This window comes from Colobus angolensis, unplaced genomic scaffold, assembly GCF_000951035.1.
Source record: "Colobus angolensis palliatus isolate OR3802 unplaced genomic scaffold, Cang.pa_1.0 Scaffold386, whole genome shotgun sequence".
NCBI lineage: Eukaryota > Metazoa > Chordata > Mammalia > Primates > Cercopithecidae > Colobus > Colobus angolensis.
In genome coordinates, this window is record NW_012117221.1 from 2,027,091 (window position 1) to 2,051,090 (window position 24,000).

Genomic DNA, 24,000 nt, shown 5'->3' on the forward strand with positions numbered 1-24,000 from the left:
AGGAAATATTCAAGGAAAACTTCCTTGGCCTTGCTAGAGATCTAGACATCCAAATACAAGAAGTTCAAAGAACACCCGGGAAATTCATTGCAAAAAGATCATTGCCTAGGCACATAGTTATCAGGTTACCTAGAGTCAAGATGAAGAAAAGAATACTAAGAGCTGTGAGGCAAAAGCATCAGGTATCCTAAAAAGGAAAATCTATCAGAGTAACAGCAGATTTCCCAGCAGAAACCCTACAAGCTAGAAGAAATTGGGGTCCTATTTTTAGCCTCCTAAAACAAAACAATTATCAGCCAATAATTTTGTATCTAGTGAAACTAAGCTTCATAAATGAAGGAAAGATACAGTCTTTTCCAGACAGATGCTGAGAGAATTAGCCACCACAAAACCAGCACTACAATCTAAAATGAAATCTAAATCTTGAAACAAATTCTGGAAATACACCAAAATAGAACCTCTTTAAAACATACATCTCACAGGACCTATATAACAATAACACAATGAAAACAACAACAACAACAACAAGGTATTCAGGCAACAAATAGCACAATGAATAGAATAGTACCTCTCATCTCAATACTAATGTTGAATGTAAATGGACTAAGTGCCCCACTTAAAAGATCAGAATAGCAGAATGGATAAAAATTCACCAACCAAGTTTCTACTGTCTTCAAGAGACTCACCTAAAATAAGGACTAACATAAACTTAAGGTAAAGGGATAGAAAAACATGCTCCATACAAAGAGACACCAAAAGCGAGCAGGAGAAGCTATTTTCATATCAGACAGAACAAACTATAGAGCAATAGCAGTTAAGAAAGACAAAGAGGGACAATATACAATGATAAAAGCACTAGTTCAACAGGAAAATATCACAATCCTAACTGTTTATACACCTTAACACTGGAGTGCCCAAATTTATAAAACAGTTACTACTAGACCTTAAAAATAAGAGAGATGGCAACACAATAATAGTGAGGGACTTTAATACTACATTGACAGCACTGGACAGATCATCAAGACAAAAAGTCAACAAAGAAAAAATGGAATTAAACTATACCCTACAACAAATGTACCTAACAGATATTTACAGAACATTCTACCCAACAACTGCAGAATATACATTGTATTCATCAGCACATGGAACATTCTCCAAGACAGACCATATGATAGGCCACAAAACAAGTCTCAGTGAATTTAAGAAAATAGAAATTATATTAAATATTCTCTCAGACCACAGTGAAATAAAACTGGAAATCAGCTCCAAAAGGAACCCGCAAAACCATGAAAATACGTGGAAACTAAATAACCTGCTCCTGAATGATTGTTGGGTCAACAATGAAGTCAAGATGGAAATTAAAAAATTCTTTGAACTGAACAATAATAGTAACAAATAGTGACACAGCCTATCAAAACCTCTGGGATACAGCAAAAGCAGTGCTAAGAGGAAAATTCATAGCATTAAATGCCTACATCAAAAAGTCTGAAAAAGCACATATATACAATCCAAGGCCACACTTCCAATTCTCCATGCAGTTGGTGAAACAAGAACAATCTAAACACAAAGGCAGAAGAGGAAAAGAAATAAAAAAGATGAGAGTAGAACTAAATGAAATTGAAATGGAAAACAATACAAAAGATAAATAAAACAAAAAGCTGGTTCTTTGAAAAGATAAATAAAATTGATAGACCATTAGCTAGATTAACCAAGAAAAGAAGAGAGAACATCCAAATAAGCTTTATTAGAAATTAAATGGAAGATATTACAACTGATACCACAGAAATACAAAAGATTATTCAAGGCCAATATGAACACCTTTATGGGCATAAACTAGAAAACCTAGAGGAAACAGATAAACTCCTGGAAATATACCACCCTCTTAGATTAAACCAGGAAGATGTGGAAACTCTGAGCAGACCAATAACAAGCAGCAAGACTGAAATGGTAATTTTAAAACTGCCAAGAAAAAAAGTCCAGGACCAGATAGATTCATAGCTGAATTCTATCAGACATTCAAAGAAGAATTGATACCAATCCTATTGACACTATTTCACAAGATAGACAAAGAGGGAATCCTCCCTAAATTATTCTATGAAGCCAGTATCACCCTAATACCAAACCAGGAAAGGACATAACCAAAACAGAAAACTACAGACCAATACACCTGATGAACATAGATGCAAAAATTCTCAACAAAGTACTAGTGAACTGAATTCAACAACATATCAAAAAGATAATCTACCATGATCAAGTGGGTTTCATACCAGGGATGTAGGGATGGTTTAACATATGTAACTCAATACATGTGATACACCACATAAACAGAATCAAAAACAAAAATCACATGATCATCTCAGTAGACATAGAAAAAGCATTTGACAAAATCCGGCATCCCTTTATGGTTAAAACCCTCAGCAAAATCAGCATAGAAAAGACACACCTTAAGGCAGTAAAAGCCATCTATGACAAACCCACAGCCAACGTTATACTAAATGGGGAAAAGTTGAAAGCATTACCCCTGAGAACTGGAACAAGATAAGGATGCCCACTTTCACCACTTCTATTCAACATAGCACTGTAAGTCCTAGCCAGAGAAAGAAATAAAGGGCATCCAAATCAGTAAAGAGGAAGTCAGAATGTCATTGTTTGCTGATGATATAATCTTATACATAGAAAACCCTAAAGACTCTTCCAAAAAGCTCCTAGAATTGGTAGATGAATTCAGCAAAGTTTCAGGATACAAAATTAATGTATACCAAACAGCAGCTCTCCTATACACCAACAGTGACCAAGCTGAGAATCAAATCAAGAACTCAACCACTTTTACAATAGCTACAAAAATAAAATACTAAGGAATATACCTAACCAAGGAGGTGAAAGACCTCTACAAGGAAAACTACAAAACACTGCTGAAAGAAATCATAGATGGCACAAAGAAATGGAAACACATCCCATGCTCATAGATGGGTAGAATCAATATTGTGAAAATGACCATACTGCCTAAAGCAATGGTCATTGCTTTAGGGCATTCAATGCAATTCCCATTGAAATACCACCACTACTCTTCACAGAATTTAGAAAAAGCAATCCTAAAATTCATATGGAACCTAAAAAGAGCCCACATGGCCAAAGCAAGACTAAGTAAAAAGAACAAATCTGGAGGCACTGCCTTACCCAACTTCAAACTATACTACAATACCACAGATACCAAAACAGCATGGTACTGGTATAAAAATGGTCACAGAGATTGGTGGAACTGAATAGTGAACCCAGAAATAAAGCCAAATACTTACAGCTAACTGATCTTTGCCAAAGCAAACAAAAGTATAAACTGGGGAAAGGACATCCTATTCAATAAATGGTGCTGGGATAATTGGCAAGCCGCATGTAGAAGAAAGAAACTGGATCCTCTTCTCTCACCTTTTACAAAAATCAATTCAAGATGGATCAAGGACTTAAATTGAAGACCTAGAACCATAAAAATTCTAGAAGATAACATCAGAAAAACTCTTCTAGACATTGGCTTAGGCAAAGACTTCATGACCAAGAACTAAAAGCAAATGCAAAAAAAGAAGAAACAAAGAAAAATAGATGGGACTTGGCCGGGTGCATTGGGTCATGCCTGTAATCACCTCACTTTGGAAGACCAAGGCTGTCAGATCACTTAAGGACAGGAGTTCAAGACCAGGCTGGCCAACATGGTGAAACCCCATCTCTACAATAATACAAAAATTAACTGGGTGTAGTGGTATGTGCCTGTAGTCCCAGCTACTCTGGAGGCTGAGGCAGAAGAATCACTTGAACCTGAGAGGTGCAGGTTGCAGTGATCCGAGATAGTGTGACTACAATCCAGCCTGGGCAACAGAGCGAGACACCATCTTGAAAAAAAAAAAAAAAAAAAAGATTTGACTTAATTAAACTGACAAGCTTCTGTACAGCAAAAGAAATAATCAGGAGAGTTAACAGACAACCCCCAGAGTGGGAGAAAATTTTGCAAATAATGGATCTGACAAAGGACTAATATCCAGAATCTACAAAGAACTCAAACAGCAAGACAAAAAAAAAAAAAAATTCCCATCAAAAAGTGGGCTAAGGATGTGAACAGATAATCTCAGAAAAAGATATACAAATGGCCAAACAAGCATATGGAAAAATGCTCAACATCACTAATTATCAGGGAAATGCAAATCAAAACCACAATGTTATATCACCTTACTCCTGCAAGAATGGCTATAATAAAAAATAATAGGTGTTGGCATGGATGTGGTGAAAAGGGAACACTTTTACATTGTTGGTGGGAATGTAAACTAATACAACCACTATGGAAAACAGTGTGGAGATTCTTTAAAGAATTAAAGTAGATCTACCATGTTATCCAGCAATCCCACGACTAGGCATCTACCCAGAGGAAAAGAAGTGATTATACAAAAAGGATACTTACATTTCCATGTTCATAGTAGCACAATTTGCAATTGCAAAAATATAGAACCAGCCCAAATGCCCATCAATCAACCAGTGGATAAAGAAAATGTGATATATATATATACATATTATATATATATATCCACATTATATATATATACATATATATATATCCACACACACACATACACACACACCATGGAATACTACTACATAGACATATATATACACACACATATGTGTATATATATGTGTGTGTATATATATATATACACATACCATGGAATACTACTTAGCCATAAAAAGGAATGAAATAATGGTATTCACAGCAACCTAGATGGAATTGGAGATCATTATTCTAAGAGAAGTAACTCAGGAATGGAAAACCAAACATTGCATGTTTTCACGCATAAGTGGGAGCTAAAATAATGAGGATGCAAAGGGATAAGTATGATACATTAGACTTTGGGGACTCAGGGGAAAAGAGTGGAAGAGGGGTGAGGGATAAAAGACTACATATTGGGTACGGTGTACCCTGCTCAGGTGATGGGTGCACCAAAATCTCAGAAATGAAAAATTTTTTAAAACGACAACAGTGTCTAATTGTTTTTATTAATCCTCTTATGCACTATCATGGCAGTGGTTTGCAATCCCACTGCCACTTGAAAGGCAGTCTTCAAGTACTTCTGCAAAATACTCATCCCCAAAACCCAGGCAAAAAATTTTGATTCAGTAACCTAAATCGTGTGTCCAGCATTTAATTGTTTGTTTGTTTGCTTGCTTAAACTTCATAAGTGATTCAATGAATTTCGAGTTTTAAAAGCCACCACTTTAACTGATCTGGGGATTCAGGTATTGCTTCAAGCCTAGAAAATCTCCACCATTTTATCTTCAAATATAACCTCTCTGCTATTCCTTCTCTTCTCTACTTCTCTCCTGTAAACATACATTAGAGCTCTAAATCTGTTCTTCCCATCTTTTAGTTAACCTTTCGCATTTCCGTCAGTCTTTCTCTCTGGCCTCAGGGCTGTATGATGGCTTAAGTGCCATCATCTGATTCATTATTTCTTCACTTGACCTTGTGCAAGCTTGAGTTTATCATATCTTTTGTGTCTCTGCTTGTTATTATCTTTTTAATTTCTAGCCTTTCTACTATTATATGTAAATCAATTTTGCCTGTTTGTTTTATAATGTATTTTTATACAGATACTATTATATGAGGTTCTTAAACTCCTTTTGAACTTCTTCACTTTCTTCCAGAGTAAATTAATCCCCCAGTTACTGAATTCATTAAGTCAAAAGTCAATTTGTTCTTGCTTAGCAATTGCTTTCCTAATGTGCTTTGAAATTATGATTTGCCACTGTAAATCTTATCATCATCTCTCTGAAATAATTTATTCCTTTTCCAGTAATTTTGGGGGTTGCCCTCTACTTCCTTCATTCAAATAAGATATTACAAGGAGCAATTGTAGGCCCCCATTCTGCAATGTTTTGGCATTCAATCCAGACCCAGTCACTAAAATAGTCAAAAGCATAACACATGTTCTGACTACAATGCTATGACTGCTTTGGTTTCAAGCAGTGAGCCTCCAGTCCCCCACCTCATATAGTACACTTCTAGAGAAATCAAACTTCAAGTCCCTTTCTCTGTTTACAGAATTGGAACTCAGCAGCAACCGCTTAGCTGTTGTGTTTTGTCTGCTTTCTTATATACTGAGATGTTCATCTTGTTTTTTAATATGGCTTTGTCTTTTTAGGTAGCAAATATTATATCTTCATTATTGCTATGTACTTATATTCTAGCTAGATGACTGAATTGTGATATCATAACACCAACTTGATTCGTACTCTTTGTGCTATCATTATTATATATATATAAATTCTATCTAGCTGAATATATAAAAATAAAAATTTATATTATTGTTTGAAAGAAGTCAAAAGTATTGATGTTTAAAAGTGATATTTTTATCCATCTAGAAAACACAAGAGTATCAACCCCAAAGCTACTTTAGCTAATATGATAATTAATCCTATTTACAAATAAAACACATATTTATGTACACATATATTAACAGTTTTCCTATACAGCAGAAATACCCTATTAGAAATTAATTGTATAGCAAGGCTTCTAACCAGGCAGCCTAAATCCAGAGTCCCTTCACTTAATCTTTATGCTATATGCCACTACATGATTTATTACTTACATTGACTTGACCCTAATCACTGAGATAAGAAATTGACCAGTATACCTGAAAGCTCTTTGGAATGCCCATGTTCAAAGGAGCCCTTTCATACATATCTCAAATTCTTTCCCTTCATGATTTCAGTATTTGATTATTACTCAAATCTTTCCAAAATACCTCTCCCAAAGTGGAGCTAGCCAGATCTTATTTGGCTTCACCTCCAAATTCTGTTTGCTTTATTTGCATGTTTTGTCTCATGATAACTCCATTAGCAGAAAGAGGAGGTCCCTGTGCCATCTAACAAAGCACAAAGAATGTGTGATTTCAATCTTTTCTGAGACTTTGACTCTACATGGCCAAATTCCTATTATCTTCTTGGCAGCGTCCACTCTTATGTCAAAAGAAGACAAACCTTTCCACAGCTCTGTCTGTTTTCTCTTCTGGTTTTGTCTCTTTCTTTCCACAGGTCTATGTAATCTGTATGATTTTACTAAATGTTTTTTTCTTTTATTTTTATCATGGAATTTTTATGGCTTTCCTTCTTCTATGTAACAATAGATTTCCCCTCCAAATTCTTTCTCCAAACAAGTAATACAGTGAATTGAGTAGGAAAAACTTATTTTATCTTCTCTAGAATCATAACACACACACACACACACACACACACACACACACACTCACATTCAAACTTGGGTAGATAAACTATTAGGAAGATATTAAAAACAAGGGTTGGATATTCATGATTTTCAATGAAATTAATGTGCTGTGTCATATGACTAAATAAAAATTATGCAAATATGTCTGCATAGAAGCTGAGCACTTAGGATCTTGCTCTTCTTAGAATTTGTTAGACTCTCTGTGTTAACTTTGTTCTGAGTACCACAAAATAAGAGAAACATGAGTTCAAAAGTGAGCAATCAGAATGTTAAATTGTGGCTATCAATCTAGGAAACAAAACTATTTGATGAATTTCTTTTTTCATTCTTGTTAGGTGGATAGAAGTAGGAAAAGGTCTTATGGATAGTGATTATAGAGATTGGTTTTGGTTTGATTTTGATTTACAGATATTCTCTCTCTCTTATAACACAGTTCAAAATGTGTTGCTACTATGATACTGAGTTTCTCATAAATAAAACTTTTCAAGAAAATTATGGATTACTATTTACCTTGGATGTTGAAGTGAACTGAATAAATTATGTCTCCGATTAGTCCAATAAGAGCAGTCATTGATTATTCTAAATATCCTATTGGACAATTCCAACAAAATCAGATGAAAATGACCCACTAATGCAACTGGCAAATAACTTATTTAACAATAAGCGTGTTCTTCTTTCTGCAAGAGACTGTGCTGGACTTTAGAGGAAAATAAACCAACAACAAAAGTGTGATACTAATGCCAGTTTAATTCTAGCCCTAACCTCCCTAAAGAAGATTACAAATCAGTTTGGAAGACAAGAACAATGCATTACATATAAAACAGTTAAATAAAAATTTAGTAATTAAATGGGAATAAAGAATATGAAGCAGAATATTTTAAAATTGGTAAGTGGTAAGACAAGAAGTTCAGAAGTCAAGGGTGATCATAGTAGGCTAGGCAAGCAGGATATGTGGAAAAACTAGGACTACTGTTTGAGCTTAAAATGACCAACAAAGTCATACAGTGAATAACTATACCTGAGCTTAAATAGGCCTATAGACTTTTTTTGCATAATTTTCTCTAATTTAAAGTAACCTCAATTGTATGCGCATGCATGTAAATATGTGTATGTTAATGCATAAACATATATAAATTTGTATCTATAAAGAGGTATAAAATATTTGCATTAGAAAGAAATTTTGATAGTCTATAACTGAAACTATAATTTCTGGTAGAACTTCCAAGCTTCCTCCTAGGAAAATGACAAATCTTAGACATTCTTTCATTTCTTGAGTTCATCCACTGTTTATTTACAGTGGATGAAATAGGTGTATTCTTTCAAAATTTTGCACTGCTTCCAATCCCAAACAAATAAGGCAAAACGAACAGTAGTAACAGCAATAACATCAAAGTGAAAAACGTGAAAGGAAAATTAACATTGTCTAAAATTGAGCCTAGGCCGGGCGCGGTGGCTCAAGCCTGTAATCCCAGCACTTTGGGAGGCCGAGATGGGCGGATCACGAGGTCAGGAGATCGAGACCATCCTGGCTAACACAGTGAAACCCCGTCTCTACTAAAAATACAAAAAAAAAAAAAACTAGCCGGGCGAGGTGGCGGGCGCCTGCAGTCCCAGCTACTCCGGAGGCTGAGGCAGGAGAATGGCGTAAACCCGGGAGGCGGAGTTTGCAGTGAGCTGAGATCCGGCCACTGCACTCCAGCCCGGGCTACAGAGCGAGACTCCGCCTCAAAAAAAAAAAAAAAAATTGAGCCTATACTCAAAGTAGAGTTCAAGTATAGTCCTGTATAGGTCATGGAGCAAAACTGAAAGGAGACTCAGAATTGACCTGCAGTTGCCCTTGAACCCTGACAAAGAACACTCTAAGAGAAGAAAATGACAAGTGAATATAATTCTCAAAATTTACTGATGGAAAAAATTACTGATACTCTTAACTTCAGTGGAATAAAGTTTTGGAGATACCACAGTTGCAGAATAAAGACACTTAATATCCGTGTAAAAACACCATGGCCATCCCAACCACTCTAAGTTACTTGGCTGATAAAGGGAAAAGAAAAAGGGAGAGAGAGTGTGTGGTTTTTGTTTGTTTGTTTGTTTTGCTTTGTTTTGTTTTGTTTTGGTTTTTTCCAAACTTAGAAACAAGCACATTGTTCTGGGGCTCTAGAAAGTTGTGTCCAGCCCAAAGGCATTCAAATGCAATTTTTCAAGTCTAATCAGGCCTAGTCATGGACCTTCTTTTATTTCTCCTGATTGAAGTCTGTGATACAGACAGGGAATCTGCAGTTTCCTAATGTCCAGATGACCAGTTTTAAATATGAAAGAAACTAATATTTATCCAATACCTGTGCTTTACCAGGCACCGTTAGGAATATTGTAAAAAAAAAGATTTCTTCATTTGAAGGTATATTTGATGGACAACCTCTAAATCTCCTTTTAACAATACATGTATTCAATTTAGAAGTTTTAAATAGTTTTTGAACTTGATGCTTAAAAACAAAAACCAAGAATGTACCACTGAGTTGACGGAGGTAGGGAAAGTTCAGACAGTAGAATCTCAATGAGGAATTACAAATTCACTTAAATGTAAGGGGATTGGGTGTTAAGTGTAAATATAAGACCTTCTCATTGGGAAGACTCAATGTCTATAAAGGGGGTTGAATTTCTGGCTCTGCACCTGCAGCAAATCTCTAAGACTTAGATCCTTTGTCCAGAAAATGGGCTAATTTTGGGGAGAGAAAGTGAAGGGTTTCACTATTTATTTATGACAAATATTCAACACTCACAATTCTCTCCAATCAGAAGTTCCTTGAGATGCTGTTGGTCTTGACCAGTCAGAGAATGGAGTCATCTGACTCACCCATTCTGAGAATGGCCCTACAGACAGTATAGGTTTTAAATTGACCATTAAACCTGCCTATAACCTTGTCAGCCTTGGCGAAGTTCATCTGGATGGATGCATGGTCCTTGGCATCCATGATGCGGTTGCTGGCAGATCATTTCCACTGCATCTACAGGTTCACAAACTTAGGCTGGATAATATCAATTATGTTCAATTACAGAGATGTGGTGAGAGTTAAACGAGATCACGTAAAAAATGTGCATGAAAATATCCATAATCTGTGAAGGACTATGCATTGAATGTTGTTGTCATTGAATGTTGTTAGCAATAGCATGACCATTTTTTACTTACAAATAAGTATTGCAGTTGACTTATTACTAACTCTAAGAAAGGTTCAAATTGACATGAACAAATAAAACTTCAGGAAAGAAAACTAGAGTTCCATGTGGGGACTATGTCTAACATGGTTATATTAAACATTTTGGAACAATTAATTTGGTTTTGTTGTCTCTCTTCTAGGATTTTTAAACATTTATAAATTCTCAATTCTTTCTATCCAATCTAAACATTTTACAATATCCTGTGGACCTTACTTCCTTAGTAGATTCCCAGAAGGTAATGATTTGCTCTTTTCTGCTCTCCAAGCAGCTTCTGTGTTGGTGCAGAGTTGCAGATCTCTGTTGGTGGTAGGTTCTATTCTGCAGAAACCCCCTAATCCTCTGTTTACCACAACATGAGTCTATTGCCATAGAAATGATAGCTGAGATCCCAGATTCAACACCACTGACTTCACAGCAGGGCCTGGTAAGAGGAGACTCTGAGCTAAGAGGGGGGAACGCAATGTATGAGAATAGTAGGCACTCTGTAGCCTTGAAAGAAAGGGTAATTGTCAACATTAGAATAAAAATTCATGAAAGAGCTACATTGTTAGGTGTGCTGTAGTTTATTTTCTGTATAATACTGCCTGGCTAAAAGTAATCATTTTGAAATCTTATGTCGTTTAATAGTTTGCTTTCAAAAGGTCAGCAGTTTCCCTTGATTGCATTTGTTTCTTATTGAAATAAGAAACAAGTAGCTTCTAATTAATCTTGTTGCACAATTGATGTTTCTGTGGTCAAAGATTTCCCTTTTCATGATGTGTTGTTTTGTTTGCGTGTTTCTTGTGTGTGTTTGTTTTGTCTTGTTTTTATTAACAGAAGAAAGTGAACCTGAACAAGATACTAAAGGTATTTTTTTTTTCTTTCTGCATGGCTTCTTTTTAAATGTGTAGCTCTTTTCAACTGTTTATTTTTGCCGCCCTTATAAACAGCTCTAAGTGCCATTTTTTAAAGAAATAACAAACAATGTATAGGGAATATTAAGTCACAGCACTTAACAGTGTTATTAGATAGGCTTCTTTATTATATAATATGCTTACTGACCATTTGCATTTCTTAAGAAAGATCGAGTTAAAAGAAATGTTTAAATTTGGTGTCTCTGGAAAAACAAACAAAATGAAATGAAATAAATTAGCATGAGAGTATAAATCCCACATAGACTGGAAAAGAAAGCTACCCTTTGACTAAAAGACTTTTTGAGGGGAGTAGGGGGCTTTACAGTTTTTGGATAAATGTTAGGATGTCAAGGTGCCAATTTGGTTTTTACTGTGATGATTTCAACAAGATCAGGAGTATTATGCAATTGCTCCAAATCAATAAAAATTAAGTTATTTTAATCGCACAGAGACATATATATATAGTGGAATATGATTAGAGGAAAATAGCTGGAAATAAATTTGGGAAAAATTCTACTTTTTTCTAACAGCTTTCTGTCAACAGTTTCTGTTTTCTGTTAAAAAAAAAAAAAAAGTACCTTGCATTCTGATTAAGCCCCAAACTTTGTGCTCTTCTAACCTAAAATTTGATATTTGGGGGATGAAATTCATGAGTTCTCATGTAATAGAGTTGTCTGTAGGAATTAATCTTAAACTGGTGTTATTTAAAACAGTACCTCCTTATACCTCCTTATCTTAGTATCTCATATAAAGTACAGATAATGTTTTCTTATTTTTAAATACTGGGTTGCTTACAACTAAATGCAAGTAAAAAAGCATTTTGTCTGGTCCTGTGTGATTTTTTTTCTTAATTTATTTCTATCAGTTATTGTTGGTTTGAATCATGTAACCTAAAAACCCTTTTCAAAGGAAGCTAGAAAATAACAAAAGAGCAAGGGAAAAGAAAATCCATGGGAGCTCATTGTGTCCTTTGAAATAACTTCTCAGAAATAGAAATTGATAAGAGACATAAGTATTCCTCTGGCACTGCTCCCTTACCAAGAAAAGAGAGGTAGTTCATCTCCAGCCAAACCACTCATTTATTTCAGGACTTAATGTGGATCCTCTGTCTCTTGGGCTTTTTACTACACTCCAGTGCAACTTCAGAGTGAATTATGCCTTTATCTTTTTACTATATATTACTCCTGAAGGTGACAATCAATAATAAAACTGATTATGTATCTGAAAGTGCTTTGAAATAAGGAGAGAGAGAATATAATGTGGGTATGTTATAAAAGATTTTAGAATTGCTGGCTTCTTGAGCCCAATTTTGAATATAGGATTCTCCACTTGCAGTTAGCCTGCAAGTCTGCCCAAGAGACATTAAAGCCCCAAACTCATGAATAAATCCCATGAGAGAAAACCCAGAGATAAAAATATTACCTGTGTCTATTTTCCATGTTGCAGATGCACTTGCCTGCCCACAGGAAAGCAAGTGGTTTAGGGCTCACAGTGAATTGGAGAATTATGTATAAGACTATGTATGGAAAGAGTGGTTTGATGACTTTTTTTTAAAAAATCCATATCAAAACAGTTATAAATGCTTTCCAACTAAGTAATTTAATGCTCCTTCTATTAAGTGGTTTGTTTATGTAACAAAACACTTTTATATTCTTTTATGCAAATAAAACACAATATAGGGATATTCTATGCCCATTTTATTTAACAAGAAACATGTCATATAACTTTTTAAACTGATGACCTAGAATGCATTTTCAGCTTGTGACTACCACTGAAATAATGAGATTTACTGTTGACCTATGTCCCAAGTTTGTTATTGCAGGTGTCTTATTATTCATGGAGTTTAGTCTGGCATTTATTTTTAATTGCAACTGACTTTATTGTTTATGATGCTTGAAAAACATGTCAAAATTTCCCTCATTACCTTTTTATCTTTCATATTTGAAAATGGTAAATCTGAGTATTATGCAATTGTCAGACAGAGTTGGGTAAAAATATATCAGCTTTATTGCTGATAAGGCTGGAATGAAAAACAAAGATTTCTATTCCATGTGAGAATTAGACTAACATAACTTCTGTTTCCTCATCCTCCTCCTCCCCACCCCACTCTTTCCCCTTCACTCGTAGTTGTAGGATGAAGAAGCCCTGACCTGGTGAACTTACTTACACACATCCTTCTTAGATGCAAGAGAGCTGGGAGACTGATAGCTCAGAATAGGACTGACATACACATAACATATCCAAGTGCCTTCCCCCAACCTTATCAGAGAAATCATTATGTTCATTCATTTATTTATTCGTTCACTTAGCAAATATTCATTGAGTGCCTACCATATATATGCACTATGCAGGATTCTAGAACTGGAGATAGATACGTAGATAGATATGTAGATTGTGTCAGTCAGCTCATGTCAAAAAGTAAAGCAAACCTTGCCCTTGTGATGCTTACATTCTAGAGGGGAGAGACAGACAAAAAACAAACAAGCAAACAAATAAATCAGTAATTACCAAATGATTCAGATAGTGGTGTTATGATAAAATACAAACAAGGGTAAGGGGAATGGGGATGAGAAAGTACTATGATAAGGAAACATTTGAGTAGAAACCCAAAAGACATCTGCTATCTCCTTTGAGAAGGGAGGAAGACTGGAAGGAAGGGTGGAAACTAACTTTCAGTACTGAAATAAGGGGGTTGAGTTTCTATGTTATCGTTTAGAGAATGTGAGAGTGCAGGAGAAAGCAGCTTCCCTTTAATTCCTGGCCTTTTTGTCCTCTTAACCTAACCCACTCCACTTAATGAAGCCCATGGTCAGCGAAAGTATATCTGCCCCCTTCAGGGAGAAGTTTATCGGCAGTCTCACATTCACGAAGCTATAATGTCAGTAGTACTCCTGTACCCGCCTGTGCCCCACTGGAGCCCCCAAAAAGTTCCAATGGAGGGCAGAGTAGTACATTAGTTAAATTAATTCCAAAGTCACATTGAATTGACTATTTTATTTACCATCCCACACTATGCTTACTTGTGTTGCGCAATGTGGATAATCAGAGGTTTTGCAATAAGCCCAAATGATATTCCAAATAATATAATAACAGCCAAAAGAAAAAAAAAAAGCTGCTGTAAATTAGGACAAAATAAAACCTTTCTGATTACTATATTTCCAGGAAGAATTTAAAGTCCCCAAATTAAAACTCTTGGCTTTATAAATTAAAGCAGTAAAACATAATGGAAATTACATTATTCTCCAATTTTTTATTGTTCATCTTCAGCCAGAAGGCTTTCATTCAAAAAGCCTTTTTGATTCAAAAAGTTCAAGGGTATAGTCAATGTTACTAGAACAGTTTTCTAGCACATGTGAGACTGAAATGTGCTAGACTTTCCAAATCTCTCAAAGATCCTGCTTGTTTCAGATTCTCGGGGGCAATGGGATCCATAGATGGTCATGCAGTAGTCCCACACTAAAAAAATTTAGGAAACACAAGCATAGCCCCAACCCCTACAAGAGTTATTTTAGCCAAATGATGAACATGGACTCTATGTCTCCATTATTGTAACCAGAAAACATTAGAAGAGTACCCGGATGCACCCTCACTAGGATGCCTGTCAGTGTTACTTGTTAAGAGTCTACAACGTGTGAATTTAGATTAAGTTGGGAGAATAAGAATCCAAGCAGAGCCATACATTGCATTTGGGTAATATGTCTCTTACATCTCTTGTAGTCTATAATGGATCATCACTCTTCCTTTTTATTCCCCGATGCTAATGATTTTCCCTGTTAAGTGTCTGGGTTTGATTGAATTGCATCTTCATAGTGTTCTTTGAAATGTTCCTCAACCCTTTAATTTTTGTAGCTTGTTAATTAGACCCCAGGATTTACTTAAAGTCAGCCTCAATTTTGGTTTTGGGGGACAGATTCAGCTTCATTTTAAACATTTGACAGCATTCTTTGTTATTTTATTAATAATCTTTTTGCCTTGAAGATAGCACCTTCCTTGCATTTCTTTTCTCCTGGCTTTTGGGCCCCACATTTCTATATTTAATATGTCAATATCAAAAGATAGGAAGTCAAATTAATTTAAATCTGCAAAAAGCCTTCAATTGTCAAACAAATCAAATGTTCTTTAATCTCTTTAAATTATGCAATGCTTTTTAAGAGGTATTTAACAATCAGACCAACTTGAAACACTGCTCTGGACCTCTTCTATCATTGTCCTGCATATCTCCTTATCTAGCACATGTGGTCTCCCCATACTTTAGTTTAGAATCCAATCTTCACAAATTTCAATTTAACTAGAACTAAGTTTCAAAGCATTGTGTTAATTGGGGCTTCATACTCTAAGTCCTAGAAATCAAAAACTAGGAGTTTAAAATATATTTACAGTATAATAGGCCATCCAAAAGATTCCATAATAGTTTAAACAAACACTGAATTTGAAGTCAGAAGACCTGAGTCCAGGTTTCTCACTCATCTGCTTGTTACCTTGGGAAACCAACTTACTTAAATTAAAAAAGATTTTGTTTCCACATCTGTAAGATAAGAGCAGGAATCTAGCTGATCTCTGGAGTCTCTTCCAAGTTTAATGATTCTGTGAATCTAAGTATGCCACAATTTACAATGCATTGTGAACCTCAATCCCACGCTTTAAAGGTAAAATTTCTTCCTACATCAAAATAACTTCCTCTTACTTAATCAGTGGTCAGAAAGGAATAGAAATTACTCAGTCTCCTGCCTACATTTTATCTAAAATATTCTCTTTTTTTTGCCCAATATGTCATCTGAAAAGTTTGACACGATTTGTCTGTCCTCCCACTATGATACAGTTGAGGGTGTAAAGTATAATTATTTGATTAATTCAATAAAATACTATCCTGTGCTTGCTCTGGTCAGGAACTCTGCCTGAAACAATACAGCAGTCAACAAAAGGCAAGGCTTTTGGCTTCAAACAATTTAATGGGAAAGGGGAATTATAGACAAGTAAAAAATAAATAAGGTAATTTCAGATAGTTGTAAGGTCTGTAAAGACAATAATGTAGCCTGCTAAAAAGTGAATGGGGGGAGGATTACACTTGATTTTGGGTGATTAAGAAGGACCTTTCTGAGAAAATGTCACTTAAACAGAGACTTGAATGATTCAAGGAACCTACTACTTGAGGATCTGGGGGATGAGTGGTCTAGGCAGAGGAAGAACAAGGGCAAGTTTCTATGTTAAGAACAAGCTCAGTGTGTCCTTGAGTGGTGAGAAATGTAGGGTTATAACATAAACGGCTTGGAGGCTCGGCCATGGCATATGGTATTATCCTTAAAACAGAGCAAACACTGAAGAACTGGACACAGGGGAACATGGTCTAATTTGCATTTTTAAAAGACCGCTCTAGCTTGACCATTTCCTACAGGAGCATCACTCACCACTTCTGTCTTCCTAACAGTTTTTGCCAGGATCCTGCGGGCTCCTGAATCCCACAATGTCACCTTTGGCTCCTTTGTGACCCTGCACTGTACAGCAACAGGCATTCCTGTCCCCACCATCACCTGGATTGAAAACGGAAATGCTGTGAGTGTCATGTGTGTGGGGACTTGTCTGGGGAAGATCCATTGGTGGTGAACTGCAGGATAGACCATAAATTTGTAGTTACCCAGATCTCTGTCATTGGTCTCATCTATACCACTTTTCAAAGCCTCCCGATATCTTTGTCCTAGAAGCCATTGCCATAGAAATCAAACTCCAAAAGTTTGCTTCCTTCCTTGTATTGTGAGGAATACTAGAAAACCAAATTCTTTCTTTATGCCTTTGTGTAAATGGGAAGTGGTAATAAGATCTTCCCATATAAGTAAAATAATTTCATAAAACTCATCACTGAAAGATTAGTTACCTGCTAGAGGCTACTTTGATGAAAAGTAATCCAGAGTTAGAATCTGTGTCAGTTCAACATTCTTTTCTTCATTTTTAATAGTAGTAATAATAACTGATGTATATTAAGTAGTTATTTTCAGTCAGGCCCTATTCCAAGCACTTTATCTACATACATTTATTTATTTATTCATTCTACCAATACATATTGAGCTTCTGAACATCAAACACTATTCTAGGCCCTGTGGATACAGGAGTAAACAAAACAGGCAAAGTTATCTGCCCTCAAAGAGCTTACCTTCTCATGGGGAAATACAGGAAAATACATGTTGTATGTGTATGGTGTCAAATGCTATGGAGAAAAATAAATCAGGAAAAGGAGACAGAAAATTCAACCTTAGGAGAAATCAGAACTCTCCTACACTGTTCGTGGGGATGGGAATTACTACAGTCACTATGAAGGATACTCAAAAAGCTAAAAATGGAACTGCCATATGATCCAGCAATCCCACTACTGAATATACAGTCAAAAGAAAGAAAATCAGTATATTTAAGAGGTATCTCCACTCCCATTTTTATTGTGGCACTATTCACAATAACCAAGATATAGAATCAACCTAAGTGTCCATCAATGGATGAATGTATACAGAAAATGTGGTACATATACACAATGAAATATTACTAATCCATAAGATGAATAAAATCCTGTTATTTGCAACAACATGGATGGAACCGCAGGACATTATGTTAAGTGAAATAAGCCAGACACAGAAAGACAAGTATTTCATGTTCTCTCTCATATGTGGGAGCTAAAACAACTGATCTCATGAAGATAGAGAGTAGAATGATAGATAGCAGAGGCTGGGAAGGGTAGTGGGGAAGGGGGGATAAAGAGGGGTTGGTTCATGGGTACATACCAATAGTTAGAAGAAATAACATCGAGTGCTTAGTAGCTATATTAGTCAGTTCTCACATCATGATAAAGTAATATCTGAGACTGGGTAATTTATAAAGAAAAGAGGTTTAACTGGCTCATGCTTCTGCAGGCTGTTCAGGAAGCATAATGGCTTCTGCTTCTGGGGAGGCCTCAAGAAACTTACAATCATGGCAGAAAGCAAAGTGGGAGCAAGACATCTCACATGGCCAGAGCAGGACGAAGGGAGAGGAGAGGTGCTACACACATCTAAACAACCAGATCTCACAATAATTCACTCACTCACTCACTGTCATGAGAACAGCACTGAGGGGATGGTGCTAACCCATTCATGAGTCTTCTGCCCCATGATCCAATCACCCCACGCCAGGCCCAACTCCAACACTGTGAATTACAATTTGACTTGAGATTTGGTGGGGACACAGATCCAAACCATAGCAATAGCACAGTAGGACAACTATATATAGTTCACAATATTGAACTACATAGCACAATACAGTATTTATTGTGTATTTCAAAATATCTAGAAGAGTGGAATTGGAATGTTCCTAGCACAAACAGATGACAAATTATTTAGGTGATGGATATCCCAATTACCCTAATTTGATCATTACACGTTGTATGATTATATCAAAATTTCACATGTACCCCGTAAATATGTACAACTATTATATATCCATAAAAATTTAAATTAAGAAACATTTTAAACAGAAAGTTAGACCTCAGGAGGAAGATTATATTTTTAAAAGAATGATCGGTGAAGGTTCATTCAGACAAAGACATTTGAACAAAGATCTGAAGGAGTTGAAGGGTGAAGTTACATAGATAACTGGGGGAAGATAACTAGACAGTGTCTGAGATAATGGTATACATGACATGTTAGAAAAACAGCAAGGAGACCAATGTGGTTAGAGGTGAGTAAGCAAAGAATCAAGAAATGAGAGGTAGGCATTGTGGATCCTATAGGTCTGTGTAGTCATTTAGACAACTTTGCTTTTATTTGAGTGAGATGAGGTGCCACTGTAGGTCTCTTTCTGTCGTCTGTTTTTCCACTGATTCTTGTTCATTTTGTGTTGTTTCCTTGTGTGCCTAGTTATCTTTGATTATCTGCTGTGCATTGTTTTGAGTAAAAATATCAGGAACTATTTTGAGGTCTAGATGAAGGTATTTTTCTCCAGAGAGAATTTTGCTTGTTTCTGCCAGGGACAAGAGGTTACTGCTAATCTCATACCACCTTCAGCTAAGCTCAAGGTATGAAGCTCCTTGGGCATCCCAGATAATTATAACATGGCCAGTATTTCATTATGTGGACTATTTAACTTGTAGTTCACACTAATATCTCCCTGATATCCAGTTCTTTTAGATCATAATTTATTATATCTCTTATTAGACTCTATACCTTAATTTATTATATCACTTATTAGACTCTTATGGGCATGAAGTTTTGATTTATCTCCTGACTCCCTAAGGCCATCCAAAGGAAAGTTCAAATTGTCTGGGTTTGGAAAATTCTCTAAGGGTAAATGAGATTTTCTTAGTTTGTTACATCTATTAAAATATTTTTTCAAAATTTTAATTTTTTTCACTGTTTAACTTTGTCTGAATAACCTAACATCAACATCTGAGACAGAAACCTATCATGGATTTTTATTGTCATTGTATAGACTTTAACCACTTTGGTTTGCACTGAATCTTTAGTTTCTGATACTCTTTATGAGGTTAAGAAAATTTATTTTTATTCTTAATTTGATAATTATTTTTTAACATAAATGTATTTTAAAATCAATAAAACACTTCATCATCAATTACATCCACTTTTTGATGAGCATGTCATTTTTCACTTTAAACTGCAAAGTTTCCCTTATGTTGAACCATTCTTTCATTTCTGAATACATAGCTTTTTTGTTTAATTTTTTTTTTTTTTTTTGAGACGGAGTATCGCTCTGTCACCAGGCTGGAGTGCAGTGGCGTGATCTCAGCTCACTGCAAGCTCTGCCTCCCGGGTTCACGCCATTCTCCTGCCTCAGCCTCCCGAGTAGCTGGGACTACAGGCGCCCACCACCACATCCGGCTAATTTTTTGTATTTTTAGTAGAGACGGCGTTTCACCGTGTTAATGAGGATGGTCTCAATCTCCTGACCTCGTGATCTACCCACCTCGGCTTCTCAAAGTGCTAGGATTACAGGCATGAGCCACCGCGCCCGGCCTTGTTTAATTTTTTAATTGTGCTGTTTCAATTTTCTGCATGTTTTTCAGGATTATTTACATCTATTTTCAATAATACAAATGATTTTGTCTTTTAGTAGGCTATGATGATCAGGTTTGGTTACTATTTTTCCAACCTCATAGAACAGACTGGCAAGTTTACATAGTTTCCTTTGATACAGAACTTGAGGTGAGACAGTTGAGATGCAAGTCTCTCTTATACTCAGAGACATTTTCCTCTACTATACCAATAATTACTGCTTCTCTCTTCTCCACATTCTTTCTATGTAGATTCCAATTAAATGAATTTCTTTCAAAACTTCAATCTTTCTCTTCTTTATGCTCTACATATGTTTGTGGAGGAAATAGGGGGCCCCATTTTATCTGTCAGGTTATTGTCAAGCTCTAGTGTCCACCATGATTGTCAACTATAGGAACTCACAACGGAAAATCTCATTCACAATCTCTATCTCACAGGTAGATGCCTCAGACTGGTGCCATATGCATACACAATAGCTCCCAGAGTTCTTCAATTACTTTGCTGACTTTCTTAAAGTTGGTTCCTGCTTACAGCCCCATGCTATCTGAAGTTTGAAATTTTCCATGACTTTATAGGGAAAATGTATCCATTCTCCTCTCAATAAATCTCTTCTTTTGCACTAGGTTTCAGCTACTTAGTTGTTGTTAATTTTTCTATCTATCCAATCACTTCTCTTTATCTTCCAGAATTTGCTGGAAATGTCTGATTCTTTGATTATAATACCATCTTTCTATATATTTATTTTTCTTAATTTTATATGTGATTTCTCTTTTAGGATTTCAGGTCCATAAATGAGAGTTAAACATGTGAGCTAAGATTATTACTGTAACTCTGGTGTTAATGAACATAACTTGCATGCAACACAATCTTATTATTTTCTTTGTCATTTTAAAATATTCAGCAGAGCAAGTTCTTTTGCTACTATTTAAGCCTACCTTAAGCAGGCTCTGTGATTTTTCTGGTTACTATTAGTTGATTTTAAATCATTAACATTGTCCCAACTTAGTTATTTAAGTGTCTAGTCCTAAGTAATAACCAAAGCATCCAATGGCATTCACAGTTCCTCCATTCTCAGGGATATTTCAGGTTAACTTTCATGTAAGAAAAAATTGCAGTTGGCTTCTTACCTCATGCTCACTCATTCTTCTGCCTGCTATTTATGACCCCAAAAAGGTTGGGTGGGAGGTAGGGAGGAGCAATAACTGGTGCAGGAGAGCTCTAATTCAACTGACACACTTGTAAGTTGGCTTTATACCTTCTGTGCCTGCCAGCTATTTAAAACTGACTCTTACCCTCATAGACATATTCATGATTCTTCAGAAATCAGGGAACATTAAGATGATAGCAGTGATGCGTTTTCCTCAGGCCAGCCATTTTTGGCCACATTAGCAAGTCCCTAGTCTGCTAGTTGATGGAAAGTCTCTCTGTGTTGGGGTCTAATCAGTTCCCCCAAAAAGTCATCTTGGGAGGATTGAAAATGACTCCCAATCAGATCTTCTATACAACCTTTTTATTGACAAACTCTGGAAGCCCAGACTGCTAGACTCTCTCTCTTCTTTGTTCCTTCCATTGGAGCTGCCAGACAGCCTTTAGATTTTGCAGGTGAGAATTACATACTTGTCTACTGTGTGTCCAAATTGCAAGGGTGTTGGAGTCCCCAAGATCACATTCATGTTTGATGATTCATTAGAAGGACTCACAGATTTTAGAAAAGCTGTTATACTTATGATTATGGTTTATTGCAGGAAGATGATACAGATTAAAATCAGCACAGAGGAATCAGTTTTCCTCTTCTAGTGAAGTTGCACGGATAGCACTTCATTCTCCCAGCAGCAATGTGTGACATCATGCATGAAGTACTGTCAACCAAAGAGGCTCACCCTAACCTTGGTGTCCAGAGTTTTTACTGGAGCTCAGTTACATAGACGTGAAGTGCCTACATAACTAGTCTTAGCTAGTTTCCAGCCCCTTTAAAGATCAAACTAATACAACGTGGCCTAGGATCCCAAGTATTCACTATCATTCACATTACTATCATAAACTATCTGGCATTGCCCCAAATCTCAGATATACAAAGATACTCTTAGTACACAGGATATTCCAAGGGTCAGAGGTCATCTCTCAGGAGCCAGTCAAAGGCCAGAACTTTCTTTGGGGGTTTGAGCACCTCGAGTCCATTGAGTTAGCCCTTCAAGTTTTTACTGCACAGCAGTAAAACACATATATAACTCTCCAGGTGGTCCCATGGAGGATACTTTTATGCCTTAAGGAGATGGGTGTATGTCCAACCCAGTCCTTTGGGTGGACTGAGAATGGCTTTCAATATGACTGAACAACCCAAACCTTGATAACTCATCTAACTGATGGCTATTTTCAGTTTTCGTTTCCTCCAGGATAGGCTATCCAACTTTTTGGTATCTTGGCTGTAGTGAACATATATTATCATATTACAATATTTTAATGGTACCATTTGGAGGTCAAAGAAGTGTCCCAAATCGGGACACTTTAATATCCACATCATCCCAAATTGTGTTTAATACAAGCATCACAACAAGAAAATGGGGGACTTCTTCTTAAAGAAGGCAAAACCTTATGGTATAATTCAAATGATATTAAATATAATTTCTACCCAATCCAAGGCACATTCCTTCAGGGACTTGAACTATTTCATATTTTCCTGACTTTCTCTTCTCCAGGATTATACTAGTATGTTACGGCTGCCATAATAGAATCCCACAGATTGGGTGTCTTAAACAACAGAATTCTTTTTCCTACGGTTCTAACGACTGGAAGCCCAAAGTCAAGGTGCTCTCAGGGTTGGTTTCTGGTAAGGCCTCTCTTCCTGGCTTGCAGATGGCTTCACATGGTTATCTCCCTGTATTCTCACAGGGCTTTCTCTCCTTGTGTGTGCACTTCTGGTGTCTCTGTGCCTACAATGATGAGCACCAGAAATCCCAGAATGATTTTTTCATAACACAATTCTTATTCCTAGTTTTTATTCCTCTCTTTTGTAGACCATCATAAGGTTTCCTCCTCTAAATTAAATAACAGTGACCAAAACTAAGGCAAATACTCTGGAACAAAACAAGAAATAAAAAAACAGATAGCCTTAAAGCAGGAAGTTATCCTGTCACTAGGGCTTGGCATAATGTAGGCTTTAGAAGAATTTTGCGGCATGAAAGAATAGTAACCCTGAGGCATCTCCATGTAATATGTGAATTTGTATACCGCTTTTAAATAAAGTTAAACAACTTACAGTTTCAGAAAGATAGAAGGGAAGAGTGTTCAGAAGACTGGGAGTGAAGTTTCCCAGACCTGAACCCTTATTCAAAGACGTCTCGACATGGATAACCTCGAGAACATTAAGTTAAGTGAAATAAGCCAGATACAAATACCAAATGATCTCATTTATATGTGGAATCTAAGAGTTGAACTCACAGAAGCACAGAATAGAATAGTGGCTGTCAGTGATGGGAGGATGGAGAGATGATCATCAAAGGGTACAAAGCTTCAGCCATGCAAGATGAATAAGTACTGGAGATGTAATGTACAATATGGGGACTACAGTTAACAACACTGTATTGCACAATTGAAATTTGCT

The 24,000-nt window shown here is 36.2% G+C and overlaps 1 protein-coding gene across 3 annotated transcripts in view; it reads left to right on the forward strand.

Annotated features, from left to right (window-relative positions):
* MUSK (muscle, skeletal, receptor tyrosine kinase) overlaps positions 1-24,000 on the forward strand; it is a 132,241-nt gene that overhangs the window by 53,103 nt on the left and 55,138 nt on the right. For 2 of the 3 annotated variants that reach the window (XM_011954606.1, XM_011954609.1), the window contains exon 6: positions 16,799-16,923. In XM_011954606.1, the coding sequence (XP_011809996.1) occupies positions 16,799-16,923 (125 nt within the window). Of the gene's footprint in view, positions 1-11,296; positions 11,327-16,798; positions 16,924-24,000 lie in introns of all 3 variants that reach the window. The other variant, XM_011954607.1, reaches the window with a different exon arrangement.